A 27,719-nucleotide genomic window follows, 5' to 3' on the forward strand; every position below is an offset into this window, starting at 1 on the left:
AACAGATCATATTCTAGACCCAAACTTTCAGTGCATAATATAAGGAAGTGAAAACTTTTAATCTACCCGTTGAAGTTTACCTAAAACTTTCACCCATCAATCCTGTTTTTAACCAGATGCTGCCTAATAGGAAGCTCTGTAATGAAAGCTGTAAGTTGTGTGAGTATTTATTTGTAGGTACATATTTACTGCTTGCCTCTGGGGAGAAAAGAGAGTTTTCTGTATTGAGCTGACTGATCTTGGTGTGTATTGAACTTGTCAAAGCTGAGGTTCTCTTTAAGCACCCACAGGTGTGTGGAATGAAGCTTCTCCTGTACCTCTAGGACTCTGCCTAGAGCCAGACACGAGTGAGAGCTGTGTACCCTCAAAGAATCCCACAGAACTGCAAAAAAGATATTTTCCTACCCTTCAAAGAAAGCTCCTGGGCTGTGGAGTACTCATTTCCAGGAGAGGAGCTGTGGTGTCTGGAGCAGAGGCAGCCTGGCTGTGGTCTGTGAGTCAGCTTTCTGCTGGAGCTGTGGGATGCTGTACACACTGCAGGGGACTGGAGGAGTTCCTCTAACTTCCCATTCCAGCCTGCTAGTGGGATTGGGTATTTACACACTAACTTTTTTGTTAAATACTTCAAAAACATTTGTACTGATTTAGTTTTGTGAGCTGATCTTGTTTCATGTGTTTCCTTGATTAAATGCATCTGCTGTCCTAACGTGCCAGTGCCTTCAGTTGTTTAGCATTTCATTTGCCCCACCACAAATAGTACAGATTGTCCCTGGAAACCAAAGAATTACATTTTTTTTGTCTCATCTGACCGAGTGAGGGAACAGTTTTACAGAGTCAAGAAGCCTCAAGCAACAAGCTCAAGAAAACTTCAGAGTATGTCAATGTTTTCTTTTTTAAGCCACTTGAGAGTTATTAGTAACAGCAAAATCAGCTATGGCATTGCACACCAGGATGAGATCAGGCTTAGAGCTTTTCTTTACCATTTTCAGAAAATAATATCATGTAATACACACTAGCCTTGAAATGTAGATATCTAACAAATTCCTTTTGTAGGGGTTTTAATTCTTCATGCCAGCTCCAAAGCCACCTATTATAAAAGCTTTTGTGTGCATTACTGCTTTGTGAACACCTGAGTTGTAGAGCACAACTTGTCCCTGTCTTGCTTGATGGTTTATGAACCAACATTATGGCTCTGTTTGAATTTCAGGAGCTCCCTTAGCTGTAAATGAGTTATACTGATGGCATGGCTCTTTATTTTTAAATTACACATTCCTTATCTGCAGCATGTTTTCTCATTTCCCTTCCCCAGCCTTACAACTTCTTTTAATAGCTGGATTTCATCCCACCACTATATATCTAGTCCTCAAAGATGTTGTTGTTTGTCTGGAAGACTATTTCAATCCTCCTGGGTTACAAATATCTATTGACTTTGCCATTAGCTGAAATAATTTCAGACTTTGGGATTTTGTGCTTACATCTGCCTGATTTCAGTTTATCCTGCTCTTGCTGCAGTCATCCTGCATCTTATATTTTTTGTTTTCCTTTCTCAGAAGACTTTTTGAGCTCAGACAATCCTTCATAAGGTTTTAGCCAGATTTTAGTTCAGCCTAATGTTTGCCTTTGCACTATTTGATGTCCAAGACAGTTGTCTCTGGTCAGGTTTTTTCCTAGATTCTTGCAGGCAATTTATTTCTAACCTTTCTTCTCTATTGAGATCTTCCCTCCCACCCTTCACCTCGCCTATGATGCAGACTTGGTTTGAAAAGCTCCCCTGTAAGGAGTATTAAGTTTCTCTCCTTTTTGCTCCCTGAGCTCCTTGGACCTCAGGAAGTCACTTAGTCGGCCAATTTTTTGTCATTCTGAACATGAATGCCAGACTTGCTCCTGTTTCTTCCCTTTTCTTTAGCTTATATGAAAACAACTTTATTTAGAGTTTGTTTTTTACAGCTGTTCTTTGCTACTGTTTTATTCACTTCTTACCAGCACCATCCCTGTGTTTCAAGACTTTCTGTTCTTATTGCCCAGGCAATTTGCACTGATCTAAGAATTATTCCAGTGGTTTCTATGTCTGCTGTGCTGGCTGGATCCTTTCAGCTGCCTAGCAGATTATTTAGTGAGCTTTTCTTCTTGTTGTTCTGTTCTCTGCTCTCCCTTCATCTACAGTTGTAGTGGTTTGTGGTTGTCCTTGTGCTGAATGAAAGACAGAGGCATGCCTTAATTCCTGAAGTGATGCTGACACCTAAAGAGAGGGTCACACATCATTGATTTGGGGGAGTTTTAGGGCTGGGCATAGGATTTGGTTTCCCAGGGAAGCCGTGGCTGCCCCTGGATCCCTGGAAGTGTCTGAGGCCAGGCTTGGAGCACCCTGGGACAGTGGAAGGTGTCCCTGCCCATGGCAGGGGTGGCACTGCATGATCTGTAAGGTCCTTCCAACCCAAACCTTTCTCTGTTGAGATACAGGGACCTCTCAAGCTCATTTCTGGCTCAGGCTGTGAACAGCTGAGGGGAGTATTTGCTGCAAGCTGAGGCTGTCTCTGCTGGCTCCCAGGGTGGTGCTCCTGCAGTCAAGGACTGCAGTGTGCAATTCTTCAGTGGTTACTCCAGAACCATAGCACAGTCCAGGATGGAAAAGACCTTTAAGATCATTAACCCAGCAGTGCCAAGCCCACCACCAACCCATGACCCAAGTGCCACATCCACCTGCCTTTTAAATCCCCCAAGCCAACCTCCTTCAGTGAAGAAATTTCTGATTATCCCACCAGGCTGGCCCCTAAGAAACTTCCATACTCTGTGGCATTCACATTCTCTGAACCTGAGAGAAGCAGGAAAAGCAGGATCAAACCAATCCTTATCTCCTTTGCTGCTCCTGTGTTGTGCCAAAGCAGAATGCAATGTGGAGGTTGTTTGCCCAGAGTGATGTGTTTGGTTTCCTTGGCCTGTCAGTGCAGACTGTGGGTCAGCAGGCACTCACCAGGTTCTGGGCAGCTGAGTTGGGTGCTTGTGCAGATTCAGTTTAGATGTAGTATGGTATGTTATAAAATAATATAAAATAAAGTAATTATTAGCCTTCTGAAATCAATGGAGTCAGATGCATCATTCCTCCCGGACGTCGGGCAAAAATATCACGATAATACTCCCGTCGTTCTAAGTCTCCGGCGCTCCCGCAGTGTTTACAATCAATCTCCAGGCGGTTGTTTTAAACACCCAGCGGTGTGGTTGGCAGCGGGAGCGCGGTCCGTGCCCGGGGCAGCCCCGGGAGCGCCGGAGCCGCCGCCGGTCCAACACCGCCCCCTTCGGGCCCGGCAGCGCCGGAGCCGCCAGCGGGGCCGGGCAGGAGCCGCGGGAGGGAGCGGGAAGGAGAGGGAGCAGGAACGGGAGGGAGCAGGGCTCGGCTGCCACCGGCAGTGACAGCCCGCCCGCCCCGCTGCCATCCCCGCTGCAGTCACTGCCCAAGGCTGGCAGCACAGGTGCTCTGTCCGGGTGGTCATGCTCTCCTTTTCCTGTGCGAATCCAGCCGGGTGACTGATCCAGACTGATCTGATCCCTATTTAGGGCCTTGGGTTTCCTCTCCCCCTCTTATAATTTTGGGTCAAGAAGTTACCTCTGGACAGCAATTCTTAGAATTGTGCCCGGAATTGTCTCCCTGCCTGTGCCTAAGCCCTAGGAGTGCCCAGGGCGGTGTGACTCGCTGCTCAGCAGTGAACTCCCGAAACTAAAGTGAATAAGGATGGAAATGACTATTTTCAGCTGTAGGTGCCCGTGAGCTGCTCGTAGCGGCCGCCCCATCGAACAGCAGGGCTCGGGGGGGCCTATCTCCTCCTTGGCTCCAGCAGAGGGTCGCTCCCTCCATCCCATCCCATCCCATCCCCGCGCCGCTCCCGGCCCCAATCCCACCCCCAATCCCAGCCCTCCGTTTAACGCCAGCCCCTCGCCGCTCGCCATCCCCGCCGGAGGCAGGGCAGTGGTAGCAAACCTGCCTGCGCCGCGCGATGCTGCGCTCCAGCCGCTCCCGCGGGGCGCTGTGCGTGCGCGCAGCCGGCCTTGAATAAGCCCCGAGCCCCCCGAAACCTGCGCTCCGCTCGGCAGCCGCTCCCCCGGCGGAGGCGGCCGGCGGTGCCCCCGGCGCGGCGGGGCAGCGGGGCCGGCTCTGCGCGGGCGCGGCCGGCGCTGGGCTCGGGGGGCACCTCCCGCCCGCCCCCCGCCCGCCCCGCTGCGCTCCCCGCCCGCCGCCACTCCGAGCAGCACCGCGGCTCCGGCTGCCGGGGCCGCCGCCGCGCACGGCCACCAATGCGGGGGATAGCGGCGGGCAGGCAGCGGCTCCGCGGCAGCGGGGAGGGCAGGTGAACTCCGGGGAAGGATGACCGGCGTGGCCGCGATCGTATTTTTCTTGCAGCTCTTGCTCAGGGCGGACGGACAGGTCTTCCCAGGTGAGTGATGCCCGCCCGGCCGGTGCCCCGTTCTTGCATCCCCCTGGTACCCCCGGCCGCGGGCGGCTCTCCCGGCAGCCCGAACTCCGCGCCTCGTCCGTGCCTCCAGCCCCGCGGCCTCGCAGGGAGCTCCCGGTGCCACCCGGGGAGCGGCAGGGGATGGAGGCGCCTCGGAAGGCTCTGGCCAGCGGCAGCGAGCAGCCTCGGTACCCGCCGGTACCCGCGGAGGCGCCGGGGAAGGGATGCGAGGAGCTCTGCCCGGCCGTGCGGGGGTCCCGCCGGGGCTGGGGCCGGGGGAGACTCGTTCCTGCCAAAGTTGCGTGTGGCAAGAGGTGACAGCATCGCCTTTATTCTGGGATTCTCGACACGCGAGGCGTTTTTTGGTGGTTTGCGAGCCCAAGGCAGGAGTCGGCTCCTGCGGGATGTGCGGCTCCTGCGGGGGGAGCGGCTGCCTTTCCCCTCCGGTCAGGGGAAGGGGTCTGGGCTTGCCCTGGGAAGTTTAGGGGCAGCTGTTTCAGCACTTGCATGTCACAGCTCCGGGAACTTTCTCGGGGGGCTCAGCCAGTGGGTCGGCTCCTTCCCAATTGTCACTTTGTCTGTCGCTGATGTTTAGGAGTACTTTGCTCCCTGGCATGTGTACAGTAATAGTAGCCGGCTGTTTTCCCACTCCTACGAGTTGCTTTAGGCATAGTTTGAATTACTTGAAGATGGCAGGTGCTTATAGAGCTGGCTTTCTCCTCCTGTGCTATTCTGTAGGTAATCCAAAGCTACACGGGTCTTGTTTTTCTCCTGAATCTTGCAATACATTAATTTTCTCACTGCAGTTTGTGCTCATGCTAAAAGATAAGCACTTATAGCTTTCTTCTCTCTTGACTTAGGGGGAAAAAAAAAGTATTTTAAAACTACCTGTATGTTTAAGACGAGTAAAATTTCCCTGTGTTGTTGGCTTAACACAGAGATACATCTCATTGCCCGTGCCTTAGGCGTGCTGGAGGCACGAAACTAAGTTGAGTTCATCTCAAACACAAGAAGGTTTTTGTGACTCGAAGCAGCAGCTCGGGTGACTCCGTCTCGCTGTTTTAAAGCAGCAGTAGTGGCGTGTCGGAGGTGCTGAGCACCGAGCCCACCTTGCCCCGAGCCCCTGGGCACAGGCTGGGCTCAGGGACGGGGCTGGCTGGCAAGGGCCGGGCAGACCCTCGCCCGAGGAGGTGCTGTCACCAACCCGGCTGGCTTTGACACCACCGGGATCGTGTTTACATTGCTAGGCAACTGCACAAAGCACAGATTTATTAGAGAGGCTGGGAAATCTAACCTAGTTAAATAACTGCTTCCTTGAGTAAGCAATATGTGGAGCTATTTATTTCCCCCCTTTCCTCTCTCTCCCTTCCAACTGTTTTCGTGTTCTTGACACTTGTCATATCAATTGTGATTAGATCCCGGGCTTTTGATGAATCATTTAGCCAGATGCTTGGAAAGAAGAGTGTTCTGGGAAAATAGCAAAGTTTTAAGGGGGCAGAAGATACTTTGTGTTTGAGGGAGATAACGTAATATGAGCTAAACGCATGAAAATTTAACATATTTCAATTATATTTAGGAAAGCTATGAAATATTTTAATTATCAGTTCAGTGGAAATAGTAACTGTGAGGGTTTTTTAAAAATCATTAGAATCCCCTTCTCCCTTCTATTTGAGCACGCATCCTACCATCCAAAGTAAGAGGCACTGATATTAATAACTATTTTCTGAGCTGCTTGTGGTACTGAAATTAGAGGAAAGCTTTCTACTCTTAAAATAAATATCTGCTGTGAAGTGCACCGGTCTGGACTGTGTCCCTGTAGCTGATTTTTTTTTTTTTTTTTTTTTTTTTAATGGTAAAAAGCAAAATTTTGCAGGTGCACTTTGTCCCTGAAAATTCCGTGAAGTTTGGAGTGGCTCCAGCTGAAGCCATCGGTGTCTTTCCGCGTCTTCCATCAGGTGGTGCTCTCTCCATAACTTTTAGGATGCAAATACCTCCCGTATCCGATTATTTTTTCAAAGATAACTGCGTTTATACAGCAGCCTTTTGTTAAACATCCCGAAAAATCACTGTGCAAGTTGTTGGCTGTTATTTATTTTTTTTTAAACTTATTTTCTTAAGTGATCGCTGGACTAGGAAATAGGAAAGGCACAAATCAAGAGGAAATGTTGTCGGTTCCTACCCGATTTGCACAGCTGCTGCTGCTTTGTGTTATTCCCAACGTAAAATTAGGAATACTACAAAGAGACAGCAGAATGCTCATGGTTTCTCCCTGGCATACCTCGTTTCATCCTGAGGGAGCTGGCTACCACTCATTTCTTTATGTAATTTCTCTATCACTCTATTTATAACCCTTCTCCCCAGCAATTACTTCCCCTTCCCTGCAGTCTCCGTATTTATTTGTAACTCAACATATGCTTTTCGAGGCTCTAAACTTTTTGTCAGCTCTAGGGTCAGCTGCTAATTTAAATGCTTTACTTTTCCGGGCCAGACACAGAAGTAGCACCAGGTAATGACAGCGGTACCCAGTTCTTTCAGGATTTTGGAACAGCATTACTTAGAGGGAAGTTCTTCCCCTGAGAGTCCGTGTGTGTTTTTTCTCCCACCAGAACATGTGGGGTATCCTGCAGTTGCCGCACACTTTGCTATTGTCTGTTTTGTGAGGATTTTTAGCACGACAGGGGGATAAATAGAGATATTAAAGTCATTTACAGCTGTGAAAAAGCATCCGGGGGGGGGGGGGAAAGTAGGACAGAGGGTTTGCATGGGGGCTGTTGACCTGAACACCGGATTATTTAACACTTGTTTTTCTTCTGATGGCAGTGCTTAATTTAATTTTGCCCCTGCCCTGCTCCTTGTTTTGCCGGCAGAGCTCGAACGCTCCCAAGGGCTGCTGCCACATCGCGAAGTTGCGGCAGCTGAGAGTTCATTACACAGGGCTCGTCCAGCCCGGAGAGAAGATGAAAAGGGAGCAAACTGCAAGGAAATTTTTGGGGGAAGCCTTAATTTAGTAGGAGTTCATTCGCTCAGGTTTTGCTGTCAGTAAATTGGCGGTGAAAAACGGGCCTTTCTGAGCGAGCTGCTCTGTGTGGCAGTTGTTAACAATGCAGCCATTTAACTCAATAATCACTTTTCTCTCCCTCTGGGGAGCTGTTAGCGCCACAATTCCACTTTATTTTTATCCCCGGCTGGCTCGATTTGTTTTCTAATACATAAACAATTAATCCTAAGAAGGTGATGTTGTGAAACTGCCTCTTTCGACAGCGGCAACGAAAGGTCACTGTGTGTATGAAGGCGTTTGTGAATCTCCGAGGGATAATCCTTCTCTTTTACAAATGCAGAGCCCTTTTTAACCATCCACCCTCCTGCAAGTCCCTGAGCTCTGCTCCTCTCGTTTAATTGCACTTTTAAAGTCTGTTATGCTCTGCGTGCAGGCCCACGTGCTCCAGTTTTCATTATTATTACGAGAATGATTTGGGGCACTTACTGTAGAATATTAAAGTATATTTTTTTTTTCAGAAGGCACCACCATCTGTTGCCATGGAAACCCGAATAGTAGTAAAGATGTAGGTCTGTGCCTTTGAACCTCGAAAGCCACGGACAAGGGTTGTTTCTTATAGGAACAATTACTTTTGTACATGAAATCCAGTTAAGTGGGGAGAAGAAAGAGAAATAAATTGATCTGTTCAGCATTGCTCTGACAATCCTCTTGAATAACGTTCAGCACAGAAGGATCAGTGTCTCTGATTCTCTCCGTGTGTATGGTGTGGGTTTTTTAAAGCTCATTATTTATCATAATAGTTGTTTTATGCCTCTGGTAATTTTCATTGTGATTTTATAAGCGAGGTGCACGAATGTGTATTGGCAGGTATTGTTCTTTGCTTGAATGGGAAGCACTGAATGTACAATGGAGAGGTGTGCATTGGAACTCAAATATTTTGGCAGTGGGAAAATTTGAGACTGATTTACCGTGGCCCTAATTAAGAAAAAGAATAAAAATAGCAGATGTTGTCTGAAATCCACCTACCAAAATCTGATTGTATACATGGGTTTGCTCAGTGATGAGAGTGATAACACTTCTGCTTTGCCACAGCAATCCTGCAGCCTGGTTGACATCCCCAGGAACCCTTAGGGTGTTTGGGTGACGAGCAGCAGGATGTGTGTGTGTGTGCATTGCTATATAAAGCCCTCTGTCTTTCTAGAGAGACATCCCTTAATTTTTTATGGAAACTGCTGCAGTCTGTTTCCTCGGTGTCTTGTAAGGCACAGATTAAAAATGTAACTGAGCTTCCAAAAAAATGCTCGTAGGAACATCCAGAGATGAGACTTTGCTTACAAGTGTTTGAAACAGCAGCAGCATGCAGGGGTGAACCTGCACCTGCTGCTGAGAACAAGTTGTAGTCCAGGTTCCCATCTGTGAAGGAGGAAACCTTCTGAGTCTCCCCTTGCCCCAGTAGCAGAGGGCTCCACTCCCCTGAGGAAGGGCTCGTGGGGTGCCATTCCTTGGCTCTGTGCTCATATTCTTGATAAGAAGGTGGTATATGGCTCTTCTGGAAGGTTTTATGGAGCAGCATTACTTGGCTCATTTAAGCCAATGTGTTTGGCCTGGAGTCACTTTTTTCATACCACTCACAGTTCATGGCTTTCTTATTTTTCTTTAGCTGGTGCTCTCCCCTGTTTGTGCTGGATGGTACTACATGGATGTACCTTCCTTTGGATGGTCTCTGCTTTTTTTTGAGACATCCTTACCTACCTCTTACCCTGCCCCCTTCCTGGCCTGTGCTGTCCCTTACTTTGAATGCCATTCCAGGCAAAAGCAGAGAAAAAGAGCAGGCACACAAAGGTGGTGGGTGTTGTTGATGGCATCAATGAGGACTTCTCACAGCCTGGTCCTATTTTTCTGTGCACTTGTCATTACAGAACAAAAAGGGGTTCATTATTGTGAGCTCTAAAGATCATACATCTTCATGGTAAAAGAGACAATTACTGTCTTAATCAGACTATGCATCATTTAATCAGTCCTGCTTGTTTTTTAATATCCAATAAATACATCCCATCTATCACTGCAGTTCAGAGATGTCAAATGCTTTGTAAACTGGATGGCAGGACATTGCACGTTCCAGAGGAAAATGCTAATAGGAAAGAAATTTCAGCTAAAGCAAACAAGGATCTCTGGAGAAAGGAGGCTGTTAAGGTGTTGTTTAATGCCCCAGTTAAAGATGATGTAATTCTAGGAAGTCCTGGTAAAACAGGACAAGAAACCCCAGGAAGAAAGAACCTACTTAGTGCTTGGTCTCCTCTGGTTATCTTGTTTTCTTTTAAGTAGTGCTTGTAAATCAATCCAAGGCCAGTTGCTGGATTTCTTTTCTCCAGCTGGATCCCCCTGGGAGTGCAGCCTTGGGAATTCAAACCGACTTGGTGAATTCTGCTGCCGTTTGAAGCGGTGCTGCTCATGTAGTTGAGGAATGATTGAGCTGCTTATGAATTTTGGGAGGATGGGACCTGGCTCTTGTTCCTTGATATTTTTGAGTTCATCTCTCAGGAAGGCTGTGGGGTTTGACAGCTGATGATGTTGTGTGGGCACAGATCAGTGCTGCAGCCTGAGCAACCTCCGGTTACGCAAAGCTCTTTGTTCAGCCATGCTGCTCCCTTTGTGCTGGAAGTGCTCTAAGTGTCCCAAATCTCATGTTTTCTTAGCTGAAACAGCTTCAGATCTGGCTTTACAGAGGAAACAGAGTTTATCACTTTTTTTTCCACATATATCCTTGTCAATCTCAGCTTCGTTCCCGGTAGTGACTGTGTTGAATCACTGGGAAGCAGCTCCTGGCTGTGAACTCAGCTGTGGAGTGAAGGAGGGCTGCTCCACTCTTCTCCTCTGCAATGCTGTAAAGAACAACAAAATCAACAGTATTACATCTTCAACCAGAGTTTATCCTTTTTTTTTTGGTTGAGAATCAATCCTTCCCTCTTTTGAATTTGAAGAAAGTATCATTACCTGTGTGAGCAGAAGTAGGGCTTCAGGCTGTGCTGGGGATGTTATTGGAATATTGTGCTTTTGACTCCAGCACTGCTGAATTCTCTGCTGCTACCTTAATCTGAACATGTGTGAATCTTCCTCCCCTCAGTACTGACTCAAAGATCAGCCCTCAATAGCAGAGAGGAGAAAATAAATCCTAAATAGGCAAACATACCAACTTTGAAGTGAGCTTTCAGGGTCTTTTATTTAATGACAAAGTGTGGAGTCGGGGATGGTAATGGTGCCACGTGGTTTTGTTTATTTGAGAAGATAATGATGGTTTGTAGGAGTCAAAAGCAGTGTGTGATTGTGACCAACTAGTAGAAGTAGGGCACAAAGCAGGGGAGGAAGAAGGGAATTGAAGCAATCTGACTGCTCTATAATGGGCCTTTCTTCCTTTAGAAATGTTTACTGGAAGTGCAGCAGCATTTGCTGGATAAGCAGAAGAGCACTTCTGTCAGCAGGATGGGAAGCTGCTGAGCTTGATGGTTCGTTTCTCCAGAAAAGGGATTTGCTGTCAACGTGTACCCACTTAGGTGGGGGCAGCCCAAATCTCATTCTGCATTCCTAGGTGGGAATTCAGTGCTCTAATGGGAACAGTTGTTGCTGAAAGTGTAAAGTGCAGAGTATTTCTACCAGTCTGTCATTCCCAGGGAAATATTTTGTAGTTTTGATGTTTCTGCAGAGGTCTGTGGCTGAGAGGTAGATTCAAAAAGCCCCAACCAGCTGAGGCAAGAGGCTCTCTGTGTAACTCTGCCACTGCTTTCAGGTGCTACCAAGAATTTTTTACTAACTTGTTCTTAGTTCTTAAGAAAAGCAGCAAGATAAACAATAATGAGCTATTTCTGGTGTTTTCCATTCACACCCACCTGTTTAAAAGGGGTGAATCTCTCTAGAAAGGCTGCTCTGGGCTGTCTCTGGGTCTCTAGCTTGGGTGTGATTGTCAAGTGGCTGGGCAGAAGTGCTTGTGACCTCCTCACTGTTTCTCCTTGTCACCTTCTCATCCCAGACTCCAGAGGCAATTGCCGGTTTTGCAATGGTACCAACTCCTCTCCTAATGAGCCTCTTTAACAGAAACTCCCTTTCCCCTCTTAGTTGTTTATTAAACCTGAAGGGATGGCTTTGTTGTGTAGTAACTTTGGAATGCTTGAAGAGCCAACTGCTAAATGCTTTAGAGGCACAAATTGCCGGGGCTTTTTGATGCCCTGAAGAACGTTTTCTCTGCCCTTGTATAAGGGAGAAACAGAAACAGCAGCAGAAACGTGAGCAGTGCCACAGTCAAGCAAGAAGGGTGGCAGCTGGCAGGATCCTGGTGTTGGGTGGGATTAGTGATGGGAAGGACAATGGCAAATTTATAGCAGAAGGAAGAGAAATAGAAAAGGGGACTTGGCCAGAACAGAAACAGTGAGGAAGCAGACATAAAGTAAAGCTCTGCAATGGGCTGCTGGATGCTCTCAGGCTGGGAGGGTTGCTGGCACTGATAGAATCTCCCTTTCTTTCAGCTGAATGTCCACCAGAGTCACTGTGAGATAGCTCATGGCTGCAAATTTTGCTCCTTAGCCTGAAATGTGGGGTACAGCACCTAGCTCTTGTCTTTAATTTCAGTGGTTGAGCATCTCCCTTCACAAACCAAACTGATGTGAATATTTTGAATTTACCAGTAGCCCATTCTAGTTTTGCTTAGAAAAACATCTATTTATCTGTTATATTTGCCAGTTGCTTATATTTTAAGAGCCTTATCCATGCCAGCAGCAGTTCTCCCTGTTGTTCCTGCAGCTCAGCTGCTATCTCACAGCTCTGCTCGTGTGCTCACACGAAAGTTGCACACTGTTTATTTCACAAATGGGATGGGATAAACATGTGAGAGGAAAAGCCTGTTATATTTACACTCTGCAGAACACTGCTGCTGTCCCACAGTGGCTGATCAGTGTGGCATTCACATTCCCTGGATGTGATTCCTTCGCCCAGGATTTTCTCCTGGGAAGCTGAGGAGCCTCACAGAAAAGGAAAACAATTCTGATCTCATTTGCTTCTCCTGTGCTGTGCTCACATGTGGAATGTGTTTGGAGATTGTTCACCCACAGGTGATTGTTCCATTGCATTCTGCTGGGAGTTGTTTTCACTCTTTGGCCACTCAGGGCCAGGCTGTGTCAGGGCTCTGGAGAGAGTCACCAGTTTGCATTGGTATCTTTTTAGCATTCTGTCTGTATCCTTTCTGTATTCTTTAGTGTAGTATAATATTCTTTAATATAATATAGTATCATAAAATAACAAATGATCCTTCTGAGCACATGGAGTCAGATTCACCATTCCTGCCTTCATCAGTGGCCCTGCACTTACAATAGATCAGGATATTTTGGGTGCCTCAGTGCGTCTCTGGGCCTGGGTCAGAGCCTGTGCCAGACAGCCCAGATGTGCCTCAATTTGTGCAGCAGCCAACCCTAATTAAACATCCAGGAGCCATCACCCACCTACAGAAAACCAGTCACTCATCTTTGCCCCTTCTCTTCAAAGATCTGGTTTTGAGCCTTTCACCTGAGACTGATTTTTTGTGTTGCCTTGCTGGCTCTGGCTGCTCAGGGCACAATCAGCTGATGGATTTGACTTTCAGATGGGTGGCTGGGAGCTCCTTGGTCTGGCTGCTGTGCCAGCACTGACTCATTCCCTCTCTGGAAGGTGCCCTGGGGCCTCTGCTGCTCTCCTGCCTGGCAAGGCAGGTACAGAGAGCAGGGCTGGATGGCTGCCAGCACACCCCTGACTCCATGGCACAAACAGGGCACTTGGAACTTGCCAGGGATGCTGCATTGCACCCACTGTTTCATTTTGGGAATTTTCTTGTTTGTATAAATTAAATCTAGACCCACTTGGACTTTCCCATAAATACAATCTGAATAACTATTTTGTTGAAAAAAAAAAACCTGCTCTAAACCAGGCACTTCCTGCAGTTCTTGAGGTTCAAACATTCCATCAGGGAGGAGGAATCCATGTGATCCAGTAAAAAATAACAGGTTTCAGAAAAAAAATAAAAAACATCATTTTAAAAGAGATTTTTGCTATGCAAATGTTGCTCAAAACATTTCCCCAGCTTCCTGAATAATTTTTTTGTTGGCGATAGGGTTTCCTACGCAAACAGTAAATATTTTTATGATTAAAACATGGGAGATGCTGTATGTACTAACAGCTATCAGCACGTGGTGGGAATGATCAGAGAAGTGGAAAGCTTGGAAATAAACACAGTGTCTCTGTTGGCACAGGGATAACCCTGGAGACTGCCAAGGCCAGAGCCTGCAAAAATAAGAAAGTATAATTAATTGTCCTTAAATGAACTTAGCAAGCAAAAATAACCCTTTTAAAGTAAACACCCAACTTTGCACCTTTTGTAATAAAGCTTTTCCATGTGCATAAGATTTCCATGTTCTATAAGGTGTTTATTAAGATTTCTGTGCTTGTTTATTGTAAAAGAAAATTACCATACAGAGTACAGCTGCACTGGACATCTGCTTTACCCTGCACTTTGATTTTCTAGTAATGACACAAAACCATTTCTGATCATGGCTGGGAAGGGATGTTTTGGAATGTTACTTGGTGATTTCTGAAGGTCACTTGGCAGTTGTCTATACTGAATCACCCCAGGGTTTTGGTGTGATTTCTTTGGTGTGGGGTTTTTTGATGGTGTGGTTTTGGTTGTTTTTTTTTAGTTTTGTGGGGGTTTTTTGTTGTTGTTTTTTTTCCTGTTTTTTTTTTTTTTTTGGTTTTTGGTTTTGTTTGGTTTTTTTTTTGTTTGTTTGTTTGTTTTGTTTTGTTTTGTTTGAATTTTTAAAGAGGTTTTGCTTCCATGCTGATGAGCTGCTCCTGCTCACAGAAGGCTCAATAAATGAGCATTTCAGTGAAAGAAATATTAAATTTCTTTGTGTCCTTTAGTGTAATTCCCAGTGGTCACTGACTTCAGGGGGACTTGCAGATCTATAAAACGTGAAACAGCAGCAGCATTAAAATACATAACCCCCAAAATTGTAACATCCTGCTTGCCAGGTGTAATTCATGCTAGAATTGCTGCAGAAAATACAGGAGAGTATTTGGATTATTCACTTTGGATTACCCACAGAGTTCTTCCTCATGGGGGATGGCAGAGGGATCACTCATCACATTCAGACTTCAGATGCAATTTCCATTCAAGTTGAGAACATTAAAAGTAGTTCCTGTACAAGTTTTTGCTTAGTGATGGTAAACTTTCACATTTTTGGTTCTTAGCCAGAGTTGAGCATCTCAAACAGAAATTTAGCAGAAATCCTGAGTAGTATTACAATGTGAATCCAGAGTGAAGGTGCATACAAAGTGATTTTTGAGTGGAGGAGAGAGCTCTGGGGGTGATTAATGCTGAGATGGTGGAGAGGACTGACTGGCAATTGGTGCCGTATTTGCATCAGGCTGAACGTGGGTTTGAACAGCAGCAAGTGCACAAGGGCAGAATGTGCCACCTGCTGTGTTTGTGTTTTAAAAAGTACATGTCAGGATGGTTTTTCTGCCTGGAATATTCCCCCTGAGCATCCTCTTATTTCCAGGAGTGACAAATTAACATATTGAGGGTACCCACAAGTGACAGCAATTTCTCCTCTTTTGAACAGAGATTTACAGTACCTAAATCCATTTAATTTCTGGATCTCTAACTGAGAATGGAGCTGTGAAGGGGAGAGTACCTCAGAGGGAAGGAAGGGGAATAAGGGAGAAATATTTAATGTACAGTGAAAGGAATAGAATGAGATAAAAACAAGCAAATAATTACTTTGGGCATTATGAAAATCTTACTGCAGATCCATGAGGCTGTGGAATTGTCCCAGAGGAAATGGTGGGAACTCTGAGTCACTTTAATTTAGACAGGACACAAAAATTGAACAATCCAGGGCTGGCTTTTTTTTTCCTGTAAAACTTCTGACTTTATTATAATGCTGTTGAAGAGGGAGCAGAAGAGGAGGTAGAGTGAGGCAAAAAAAAAAAAAAAAGTGTGATAATGCTGTATTTAACATAAGTGACAACACTTACTAATGCTTCTCTGCTGTTTCTTAATTAATCTGATTATCTGTTAAATATCAGCAGCACCATGCTGAAGGCAAGATTGTATCATGTGCCCCTCCAAATCCCCCTCACCCCCAAATCTGCATTTAGACTTCACCTAACCTGGGGCAAATAGTGAGTGTGGGATTAAAAAGCCCAACCAGCAGAGCACACCACAAACAAACAAACAAGCCCACAAAAAGCCTCAGCCAACCCCCCCAAGCAAACAGAAACCCAGCCCAAACAAAACCCAATTAGAAGTGCAATATATCATTTGTAGGTGCTGAAGAAGCACATAATGTACCAGTCAGAGAGAGGAGGAGTGTTAAGCATGTGATGCTTTATTTCTGTAGCAGAATTCCTGAGTGCTGGTGGGTGAGTTTTGGAGAGCTGAGGCAGGGGAGCATCAGCTCTTACCCTGGGGGGCTGAGGTGGGACCCCAAAAAGGGCTCTAGATGTCACATCACACCTGCACTCAGTGCTGCTGAGTGAGGGGTCCATGCAGGACCCTGAGCACCCTAAAAATCCCTGAGCTGCCAATGGGGAATGTGAAAAATGCCTGTTTTATGATTGGCTTTTCTCAGATATTAAAATGAATATTATCTGTGTTGTGTTAGAAAGTGATACTGTGTTAATTCTCTTAAGTAGTGTGTTAAATCTAGTTTTAGGTTATAACATAAGGTTAAAATAGAAACTATGCTATGTGGGATACTTTTTTTGAAGAAAGGACTCCAAGATAGCAGCCACAGGACACCTGAATCTTTCAGAGAAAGAGAATTTATTGCTCTCTTGTCGAGTTCTTCCTGCCTCACTCAGCCCTGAAGATGCTGTCAGGATTCAGAGGCAGAAGCTGACACTGCCCAGACAGAATCCTGGGTTTGAATGGAATTTATGCATCATGGATGAGGTGTATGAATATACAACAGGCTGCTGCTTTTAAGGGTTAATCCTCTGTTAATGTGGGGCCTTTTCGGGCTTATTTTCCCCAGAAAAAGGTACCCAGACTGTCCATAACTCTTTGTTTTTATTGTCTTGTATTGTCCTAATCCAAATTGTCCAAATTATTATTAATCTAATTATATTAATCTTTTCATAACCATTTTATTACTATTAAACTATTAAACTTTTAAAACCAAGTGATTGGCATTTTTCACAATGGGAACATCACATTATGTTAACGTGGGTTAATCCTCAGTCTCTGAGTGCCTGAAAGGACAAGGTGGAACACAGAGCTCTGAGGTGGGCTGGTGAGTGTGTCTGAATGCTGGTCCAAGTCCAGAAATTCTATAGCTGTGGAGAAACCTGAGAGGAAATTAATAATTCTCTCTGTGGAGCTCAGTTTGCATAGTGTGCAGTAAATAATTCATGGGTCCACGGAGCTAACAGTAAGAATAAAACAAAATATTGAGTAGCTGCCCCTCCAGTCAGGGCCATCCATCTTTTGTACAAACAACTAAAGGTCCCATGGCAGAAGTGTGTGCTCAGGAGATTTTTTTCAGTCAAACCTGCAAGAAGATTGGCACAGGGTTTTGTGGATAACCTTTTACTATTGCAGCTAATACCCTTGGGAAAGCTTGATTATTTATTGATGTTAATATTTCTCTTTTCTTAGTGTGCCTTTGTGGCAGGCAAGCCCATCACCTGAGCGGTCAGGAATTTGTGGGCTTCTCTTTTTGGCTGCATGGATGTACAGAGGGGATTTGCTGCTCTGTGTGTAACTCTGCAACACCCTCAACTTTTTTTATATCCCCCCAGAGCTGATAAAGCAGGGATATGAACAGAAGTTTGGGCATTTGGGCAGAGCAAAGTGCTTTTCCAGTCTAAACAGTTTGTGGTTCTGTGTTGTGAAAGGAGCTCTTGACAAGCCACTGGAATCTTGGGGAAGTGTGTTGGAATTAATAGATTTGCTTTTTGCTGTCATAGATTTAAATTCCTCTGGCACCTAATTCATGCAGGAAGGCAGAGCTGTCACTTCTCAGGCTCTGTGTCAGGATGGTGGCTTAGATAATTGTTCAGAACTCGATGGCACTGGAAATTTTTCTTGTATGAGAATTCAGGACAAAATGGGAGCCTGGAAACTTAACCTGTATTGTATTGGTAGTGCAGGTCCATAGAGCAGTGCAGGCAGCTCCTCTGTGAGGTGATCAAGAGGGGCTGCCAGGAATTTTACTGTGGTTTAGACTTGCAAGGAGGCAGTTGGACTGCAATGAATTGGGATTTGAGCCTCTGTGGGTTTGTTTAAATTTGTATTTGCTATGTGGTGCACTCATAGTTCTTGTTTGAACCAAAATCAGCATCATGTACACAATTAAGGTCACCCTGTGCTTCACTGGAGTATGGAAAGCTGGGTGGGGAAACCATTGCTGTTGCAATTAAATGGAATCATTTGAATCCCATTAAAGACAAAAAGGAGGAGAGAAAACACTGCTATTTATCAGTCAACTTGAGGGAATTAATGTCTTCTGAAAATTAGCTTCAGCCCTGTTTTTTTGCTATTGTTCTCAGCATTGATATTACTGTAGAGTTAAAGAGAACAAAGTAAAATGAGTTTTTTCCAAACTTTCCTTTTTCTTCATGCCCCTAGGCTTCCAATCCATTTTCCTAACCCTGCTCTCTCCTTTTGCAAGGCATTCAGTGGCTGCTCATTCCTGCTGTGCTCCTGCAATGCCCATCCCTGTTAAATGATATTCTAGGAATTTAGAGTGGCACAGCAGCAGGTGTTTGTCTGTGTGCTCATCGTGTGTGCCCAGTAAATCTGCAGATCCTTTCCTGTTCTGAGCCTGTCAGGGTGACTGGAGTTATTTAGGAAACCTCTAGATCTTCCCCTGTGACAACTCTGTTAAGAGAAGTGAAAAGGTAAAAGATAGCAGTGGTTGAAAATGTTTTAGCAGGTTTTTCTTAGTCTTTGGCCTTGAGTTTGACTTTCACCCATGTCTGCTGGATGGAGGGAAGGCAGGGAATGGTCTCCTGGTCCTTGGCATGAACTTGGTTCTGCTGAGCTGCTGGTGCAGGGAGGGAAGCCCAGCTGGAGGGGATCTTCCTGTGCTGCTGGGCTCTGCTTTTCTCCTCCTTGGGCTCATCCCACCCAGCCACCAGGGCTTCACCTCACTTCTCCAGGGCTGCTGCCTGCTGGAGAGTTGTGTTGAGAATGCAGTGCTCACCAAGGGTCTGGAAACCTCTGAAAAGTCCAGCAGGACCAGGGCAGGGATTGTCCCCCTGTGCTGGGCACTGGTGAGACCCCACCTCGAATCCTGGGGTCGGTTCTGGGACCTCGTGGCAAGGACCTGGAAGGGCTGGAGAGTGTCCAGGGAAGGGCCTGGAGCACCAGGAGGGGCTGAGGGAGCTGGGAAGGGGCTCAGCCTGGAGAAAAGGAGGCTCAGGGGGGACCTTGTGGCTCTGGATAACTCCTCACAGGAGGGGACAGCCAGGTGAGGGTTGGGCTCTGCTCCCAGGGAACAGGGACAGGAAGAGAGGGAACGGCCTCAGGGTGGGCCAGGGGAGGTTTAAACTGGATATTAAGGAAAATTTCTTCATGGAAAGGGTTGTCAAACACTGGCACAGCTGCCAAGGGCAGTGGTGGAGTCACCATCCATGGGGGAAATTAAAAGGTGTGTGGATGTGGCATTTGGGGACATGGTTTAGAGGTGGCTTGGTCCGTGCTGGGTTAGCAGTCTGACTCAGTGATTTAAGAGGTATTTTCCAGCCTAAACAATTCCATGACTCAGCCTTGTGGGAGCAACTTCTGGCAAGTTACAAAAATCTGGGAGAAGCATGGCGGGATTAAGAAGTTTGCTTTTTGCAAAATTGCAATTTTCTCTTTGTCATGGAGAGAGATTCTAGTGGCATGGAATTCATGCAGGAGGAATTCATGCCACTTCCTAGCCTGTCTGTCAGAACTGGAATTTAGCTAATTGTTCAGGAATAGATGGAACTTGGAATTTCTCTTTTATGGGAACTCAGTACAAAATAAAAGCCTGGAATCTTAAACTGCAGTTTACTGGCAGTGCATGTCCTTAGGACACAGTAATCAAAGAGTACAAAGTAATGGGAGCAGGAATTGCATCTCCAAGCTAAATATTTATGTATGAATTGACCTTGGCTCTTTCTGCTCCCTTCCTTGCACTTTAATGTTTTAAAAAGGAAGTAAATGCCAATGAAAAATTATTTGTTGTATTGAATACTGTTCCCCTGGATACCTCTCATCAGATGATAACTTTGATTCCAAAGATATTAGGGAGGAGGAAAATGTTTATGTTGCTGTTTTACAGCAAGGCAAATCGAGTACAAGAACATTATCTGTAATATATGAGTAATTGCACAAGGAAATGATTTAAAGAAAATGTATTTAAAGATGAACATGAATCAAGGTTCCCCTCCCCCAGCCCCTTATGATACTGCACTGTTAATTAATTCTTTCAGACTCAAGGATATCACAGCTCTCTGTCTGCTCCTGGTTTACCAGGAAAATCAAAGTACTCTGACTCACCACTCTTGTATTTGGTAATCTCACAGGTGAGAATGAAATCTTGCCTATTTTAGCTAACTTCAGCTTTCCTTGGGGGCAGAGCAGCCCAGTGGAAGTTGCACTGAAATCGTGCAGCCTGTGAGAGCTGGGCTCCCTTCACAGCCCTCCTCATGCTCCTTCAGGGAGCAAGGGGAGCTTTGCTATTGTGTTACTGCCATATTCCTTGAAAAATACCTTTGTCAGGATTTTTTCTCTTGGGAAGCTGAGAAGCCTCGGAGAAAATGAAATCAATAATTATTTGATTGCTCCCCTTGTGTTTTGTTGCTTTAGAATGTAGTTGGAGACTGTTTATTCAACATGTGAATTGTTTTTCCTTAATGACCAGTCACAGCCAGCTGTGTCAGACTCTGAGGAGTCAGTCATGAGTTTTTCATTAGTAACTGGTTAAGCCTTCAGTCTGTATCCTTTCTGTGTTCTTTAGTATAGTCTAGTATAGCATTATATATAATATAATGTAATTTGATATAATGTAATGTGATATAATGTAATATGATATAATATAATGTGATATGATATGATATATGATATAATATAATGTGATATGATATAATATAATATAATATAACATGATATAATATAACATGATATAATATAACATGATATAACATAACATGATATAACATGATATAACATGATATAACATGATATAACATGATATAACATGATATAACATGATATAATATGATATAATATGATATAATATAATATTCCTTCTAAGAACATGGAGTCAGATTCATCATTTCTTCCCTGCCACAGGAGAGCCCAAAAGTACCACATGCTCAGATCAGGGATTTGGAGGCTCAGCTTCCCTGGTCCAAACTCTGTCCCCATCTTGTTTGATAACCTCAAGCAAGTGAATTGTTTCCCTGTCTCACATGAGTCTGTTGTAAGGAGCATCCTTGTTTCTTTTCCATCTCTCAGGACTTTGGGGGTGTTTAATGAACACTGGGGAGTTATTTGGAGGTCTCCTGATGGAAGGTGCCATGGGGGGGTGTGTTTTCAGGTGGGTTCCTATTTCTCAGCAGTACCAAAGGATAACCTCTCCCAAAGGTTTGTTTAGGTCTTGGCTGTCAGCCATGAACCTGTGTTCAGTAAAATCAGTGGAGCTACCTCTTGTTCACCTTCCAAAAACCTCAGCAATGCTGAGTGGTGCCAGCTCTTCCTTGGAGGAAGAGATCATGGAATCATGGAATGGTTTGGGTTGGAAGGGGCCTTAAACACCTCATCCCACCTCTGCCATGGCAGGGACACTTTCCACTGTCCCAGGCTGCTCCAACCCTGTCCAGCCTGGCCTTGGGCACTGCCAGGAATCCAGGGGCAGCCACAGCTGCTCTGGGCATCTCCTTTACTCCTTCCCATGGACATGGATAATCCACATGAACCTTCCTGAGGCTGAGCTTTCCCAGCTCTCCTTGTGTGTCAGGTGCTCCAATCCCTTCATTGTTGCCTTCTGCTGGATTTGCACCAGGCCATGGTGTAATAATTGTGTCTGTGTGTGTGCTTTATTCCTCTCTGCACACATCAACCCTGATGTAAAACCTCTTTGTTCTGTCACATTTTCCTCTGTGTGTATTTTACACATACATGTATATCTTAGGGTTTATTTGGAGGTAGCTGATGCACAGGGTAAGATTTCCCAGGTGATTCTAGCTTGATTAAATTTCAGTGTGTGCTTGCTCAAATATTTGGCTTTGCTGAATAAATTGGTGTATTATGTTCATCCTGATTTACTGTCTCAGTGCTGTCCACTTGGTACAGAAAGCTAATAATCAGAGTGTCAGCAGCTGTTATATTTTCATTTAAGGGAAAACATACTAATTCTTTTTGGAGACAATGTACAAGAGGAGAGATTTATTTTTTGTGTCACACTGACTTGTCTATAATTTTTTCTGCTAGAAGCTGAGTTGGTTTTCTTTTTTAAGAGCTTCTTGAACAATTTATTTGGTTCTTCTGGAGAGCTGAAAATGCTTCTAGTACTTAAAGTGTGGATATCCCTGCTGCCTTGTGGCTTGGACACTAGAACTAAACCTAGCTTAGAAGCAAGCCTAAAGTGTGCTTTAACTTTGTAAATTATAAAAAACCAAGTCAGTTTTGTTTCCTGTGGTGTGTTGGGTGGGCTGGGGCTGTTTGTGGTTTAACTCACATTCATAGGGAGTGGTGCTACCAAGTGTAGTGCTGCATATTTGACACCTCCAAAATCCCTTTTCTGCCAGCACTGTCTTTGAGACTTATTTTTGATCACATCTTAATATAGCAGAGCAGTCTTTGTAGGAGAGAGAGGGCTGTTTCTTTTTCCATTGATGGAGCTGAGGTAGAGAGAGCTCTCAGTGGAGGAGGCACTCCTGCTGTGCTGTGGGTGAGGGCTGTGTGCCCAAACCACCCTGGCTAGCCTGGCTTTGCTCCTGTGGCTCCCCTGGCACCTCTAGTTCCCCTTACAGCCTTGACAGTGCTGCTGTCTGTCTGCTTGGAGCAGTCTTGTTAAATTTAATGATTTCTGAAATCTTCCCCTGCCTGCCTGTGGTGGTGTGTGAACTGCAAGCACTGCAAGTATTCCTGGAAAAAAAAAAAACAGGTTGGAGAGTATTTTAAATGTGTGCATTAAACAGGGTAAGGGAGAGCTCCTGTGCTCTGAACCCCCTGTTTTGGTGAGGAAAGATGTGGGCATTTCTCTGGACTTGTACACGTCCACGAGCTCAGCAGCATGGTTGGTGTAGCTCTCACCTTGCCTGAGTCTGAAGGAACTCCTAAATTGTTTTTAACAGATGGAAAGGATGGTTTAGGATGGGGCTTTTCTGTCTGAGCTGATTGCTGAGGCTGTGCAGGCTCCTGTGGCTGCAGAGAGCCTTTGGTTCAGGTTGGAGAGCCCCCAAGGAGACAGGGTGAGCCTCAGTCCTGTCTGCAGCTGTGCAAGTGGGGGCAAAAATAGCTCACTTACCTCTATCCCAGCAGTGTCAGCAAGACAGGAAGAAAATGTGTCAGTTTTCACTGTATTCTTGCAGCATTGCTTACTTTTTGGGGGGAAATTTTCAAGTTTTATATTACACGATTTAGGAATTGCAATGGAGTATTTTATTGATGAGTGAAATCAAAAATCAATACTCCAACACTTGTTGAGGAGCAATCTTTGGCAGAAAGCATGGAAACTCTGCTTCAGTTCAGAGCAAAACATTCCTTTGGAATGAACAATTAAAATCTATTGATTTTTAACTTGCAGGTATTAAAGGAAGGAAGTTTAGTGTCACCTGCTAAATTGCTTTCTTTGGGCACTGTTTCCTCATCCAGATAAAGCCTTGCATGTAGAACTGACTGCTTCTTTCCTTTCCCCCTGGCACCTTCCTCCAAATCTCCTTCCACATCTCTGCTGAGCTGTGGATAAGCACAGGCTGAAAATTGTCAGAATTACCAATGGGAGTAGAAATATTTCTGAGCTGGGTTGTAAAACAAGTGGATTTGTGAAACCTCTGCTGGCTGTGGGGACCAGGTGAACTTTGGCAGGATGCTTTTCAGGTTTCCCTGCTCCATGTGTGTCCCATCCCTACCCTGTGCATTTGGTACTGGGGAAAAATTGTGAATTCTCTCCCAAACCAGACATTGAGTCAAATGATTCTCTTGGGGTTTTTCTATGAGTTAAAGGATACCAGTCTGCTCAAAATCTCTCCACACAAGCTGGTGATTCTTAGCAAACCTGGGAATAACCCACAAATCCATGTGGCAAATATTTTACCTAAAAAAAGGAGCCATATGAACAAATTTTGGGTCTTGGGGTTGATTTTATCCTCCTTCCCCCCTCATTTTTTAGGGTTTAAAACTCAAAATGATGTAGCTGCCTGTAATTGAAACAGTCTGCTCTGCTCTTTTTTATTTTACTTTAAATGTTGCAGATTTTTATGTCTGTTTTGCAGTCCTAAAGGTTTAAGAGTTTGTATTTATATCCACTTGTGCACATTATTCTTATGCAGAAGAGGGGACAGAGGCTTCAGGGGGGGCCTTGAAGGCAGTTCTATTAATTCTAGCAAAGCTGGAAAGTTGATTAACAATCCCATAAGCAAATGTTGTGGTTTTGTTTTGTTTGAATTTCTCTGCTGTCAATAATTAAAGGTAAATTACAGTGTTTAAAAAAACGTTTGTGGAAAGATTGTAACTTGCATTTATGGGCCAAAGTCTTCTCAGGGATGGTAATTTCCAGTGTAGCAGGAAGGAAGCTTAAGGAAAGGCTTGGGGAGGAGATGAAATTCAGATTTGAAGAGAAAACCCTGGGTGTCTGAGGTATCTGACTTTCATTGGTGCTGCTCAGAGATAAAATACAAGCAGCACAATTTTGCCTGTGCCTTCAGCTGTATGGAGGAGTCATTAGAGCATTCTTTGAACTGATGTGAAGGTTTGTGCATTAACAGCTGGGCAGCTGTGCTCAAGGTCTGCTTCAAGGCCCACGTGTGGGAAAGCTCCTGGGCACTCCTGGAGCTGACCCTTGGCCATCCCCTCCTCCCAGCTTTGCAGGACCAGATGAATCTGGGGCTTTTACCTGATCTTTCTCTGTGAGGGTGGCATCTCTGTTTGCAGACCTGTGACAGGATTATTACCCACACTTCAGCTGGCAGAGGGTTCCCCTCCAGCGGGGGAAGGGGCTCAGCTCAAGTCCCAGCAGGGACAGGGACCTTGACCTTGCTCTGCTCTGTCAATATTTGGTGGTTCTGCTTCTCACCTGGTGGAATATTGCCCTTCTCAGGAAAGCAAACATTTGCTCTTCCCTCATTTTAATAGTGGGCTGTGAGAGAAAGGTGGTGATTGCTGCTTCATACCAGGGGTCTAAAGGCATCTGAGTGCTGCTGGTTTGTTTTCCTTAAATGCCAACTTGTTTTTCTGCTTGGATTGATAAAAACAATGTGTGTGTGTGTGTAGCTGTTCTGTTCCATGTGCAGATGGAGGCCCTGACTAACTGTGAGGTTTGGGGAGTATCTTGGCCCTGAATTAGGAGGGTTAATCACATGTAGGAAGTTATTCCTTTTGCCAAATGTAAAGCTTCTCTGGCACATGCAGTATCATATTTGGGCTGATGTCCAAAAATAAAAAATGGTCAATAAGGATTGCCAGTTACTCTGGCAAGGAACCAATTATCCCATTCTGTTTGCATCCCTCTGTGCACATGTCAATAAATAATCACTCACCCATGATCCCAATCAACTCTCTGAATAAACATATGTGTGCTGAAAGCTTGGAAACTCTAAGTGGTAGCAAATATCAAAATGCCTTTACTCATTTGGATTTCTTTCCATCTATTAAAATACCCATTGAGGCCTTAAATTGTTTGATTACACTTAAGGCTGACTATGGAAAATCAGTTGCCCATTGCAGGGACTGATCCATATTGACACAAATACTCATGCACTGTGTGAGCTGTGGGATAGCACTGGGAGAGTCTCAGTGCTGAATAATGGGATGCTGTGCTGCAGTAATGGGATTTCTGTCCATTTTAGAGCTGCTCAGCTTTGAAAGTTGTACAAAGTGACTTTGCAGTTGTCCTTGTTTGTGAGATTTATAATAAGCTGTTCTGCATGTCAATTCTGCAGGCTCAAGACTTTCAGATAAATCCAATATTAGAATTATTATTTTACAAACAGTCAATAGATATAGTAAAGGGTGCTGAGAGAGATATTTTTGAGGCTGGAGTGGTTCTAGTGGTAGTTCTGTGGGCAGCATGTTCCCAGAGTTGCCTGTGCATTCCCCAGGCTGCAGTGATGCTCCAGAGTAATGCTGACTTTGACCTGGCTCCACATCACCTGCAGCAGGCAGAATCAGATGGGCTCCAGGGCTCTGGAAAAAAAAGAAACTCTGTGTCTGCATGACTTAAACACAAGTGGGATTTCTATTTCTCCATGTGCATGGCCTGTACTGCAGGAACACTCAGGGACAGCTGTGGGGACAGCAGGGTGGGTGTTTGCAGGGAGCCCTTGTCCTGGGTCACTGTGGCATTCCCATTCTCTGGAAAATCCCTTCACCCAGGGTTTCTCTCCTGGGAAGCTGAGAAGCCTCAGAGAAAAGGAAAACAATTCTGATCTCATTTGCTTCTCCTGTGCTGTGCTCACATGTGGAATGTGTTTGGAGATTGTTCACCCACAGGTGATTGTTCCATTGCATTCTGCTGGGAGTTGTTTTCACTCTTTGCCCACTCAGGGCCAGGCTGTGTCAGGGCTCTGGAGAGAGTCACCAGTTTGCATTGGTATCTTTTTAGCATTCTGTCTGTATCCTTTCTCTATTCTTTAGTGTAGTAGAGTATTCTTTAATAGAATATAGTATTATAAAGTAATAAATGAGCCTTCTGAGCACATGGAGTCAGATTCACCATTCCTGCCTTCATCTGGAGGCAGCACAAATACAATAGTTCACCCCTGCTGCATACACAGAACCACCAGGCAGGGAGAAACCTTCAAGACCATCGAGTCCAACATGCTGGGACATCAAACACTGTGCCACACAGCTTTACTGTTGGTGACAAGTTTTCCTTTGAGTGTCCCTTTAGGACTCATCATGTGCATGTTGGGAGAGTCTGAGGCTGAGGCTCTGGGGGCTGAGCCTGAAGTTTGCCAGGAGCACAGTAGAATGTTAAATGTAAATGCAGGGCTGCAGATGGCATCCTTGGGTTTCAGGCATGTCAGTTCAAGCTGCTGCTGAGCTGGGTTTGAATTCTCTGCCACCATGGAAAAGCTGGAGCTGCACGGGTTGGACCTTGGGTTTGTCTTTCTTCAGAGGAGAACAGATTGCTCATTTCATGACTGACAGCATTTTGCACTGAAAAAAACCTCAAGTTCTCACAAATTTCCAGGTGCAGGGTGCCTGGGCTGTGACAGATTTTTCCTGTCTTATTGCTTTGTTTACTTGATTGCAGCCATGTTGTATGTCATGCATCAGTAATACTTTAATTTGTAATGATCCTGCACTTCCATGATCTTTCCATGCTCAACCAAACAAAACCTGTCTCTTTTAAAAAGAAGTTCTGCTTTCTATTGATTCTCTCAGAAAAAAAAAAAAAAGATATAAATAGTAATATTCTACCTATTTACATTTAGTTCTTTCTGTTGGATGTGTTGTTTTCTTTCAGTCCTTGCTCCAAATTGTTGCTGGGCAGCATTAGCAGCTGTTCCTCCTGGCATCTGCTGTTTAGTACAGTATGACACCATCAATTAGTAAACCTTTTACTGGGAGGAATAAATAATGTTAAATATGAAAGTTACAATATCCTAATTTGATGCTGTCTTGAAATTAGTGAAATTCTCTTCCATGCTGCACCACAGGTTAGCTGTGATACTTATTTTACTGTCTTTTCTACTGCTTAGATAATTGAGGTGAGTTCATATAAATCCATCACTGAGATTGTGCAATGTAGAAATTTCTGTGGTGTGAAAATGGCAGGGGGGGGTGAGGCTCCTATGGCAGATTTTCCAGCCCAAACCCCTTGGATGTCCATTGTGTGTCACTGACATGTTCTACGAAAAATCCTTTCCTTAAGATTTTTTCCTCCTGAGAAGCTGAGAGGCCTCAGGAACAAACTGCAAACAAGGATTCTCTGCTCTGTGGGATGCAGGAGGTGGGGCTGGGATTGGTCTCTGTGGTTGTTTCTCATTAATGGCCAATCCCAGCCCAGCTGTCCAGACTGTCTTGGTCACAGACAAACCTTTGTTATTCATTC

At 45.0% G+C, this 27,719-nt stretch overlaps 1 protein-coding gene across 1 annotated transcript in view; it reads left to right on the forward strand.

The window, feature by feature from the left end:
- The first annotated feature begins 4,309 nt into the window (after positions 1–4,309).
- PTPRT (protein tyrosine phosphatase receptor type T) overlaps positions 4,310–27,719 on the forward strand; it is a 473,718-nt gene continuing 450,308 nt past the window's right edge. Inside the window, exon 1 of the mRNA XM_050982229.1 lies at positions 4,310–4,427. Coding sequence (XP_050838186.1) covers positions 4,358–4,427 — 70 coding nt within the window. The 5' untranslated portion in view covers positions 4,310–4,357. The remainder of the gene's footprint in view (positions 4,428–27,719) is intronic.

This window comes from Serinus canaria, chromosome 20 (genome assembly GCF_022539315.1).
Source record: "Serinus canaria isolate serCan28SL12 chromosome 20, serCan2020, whole genome shotgun sequence".
NCBI classification, from domain to species: domain Eukaryota; kingdom Metazoa; phylum Chordata; class Aves; order Passeriformes; family Fringillidae; genus Serinus; species Serinus canaria.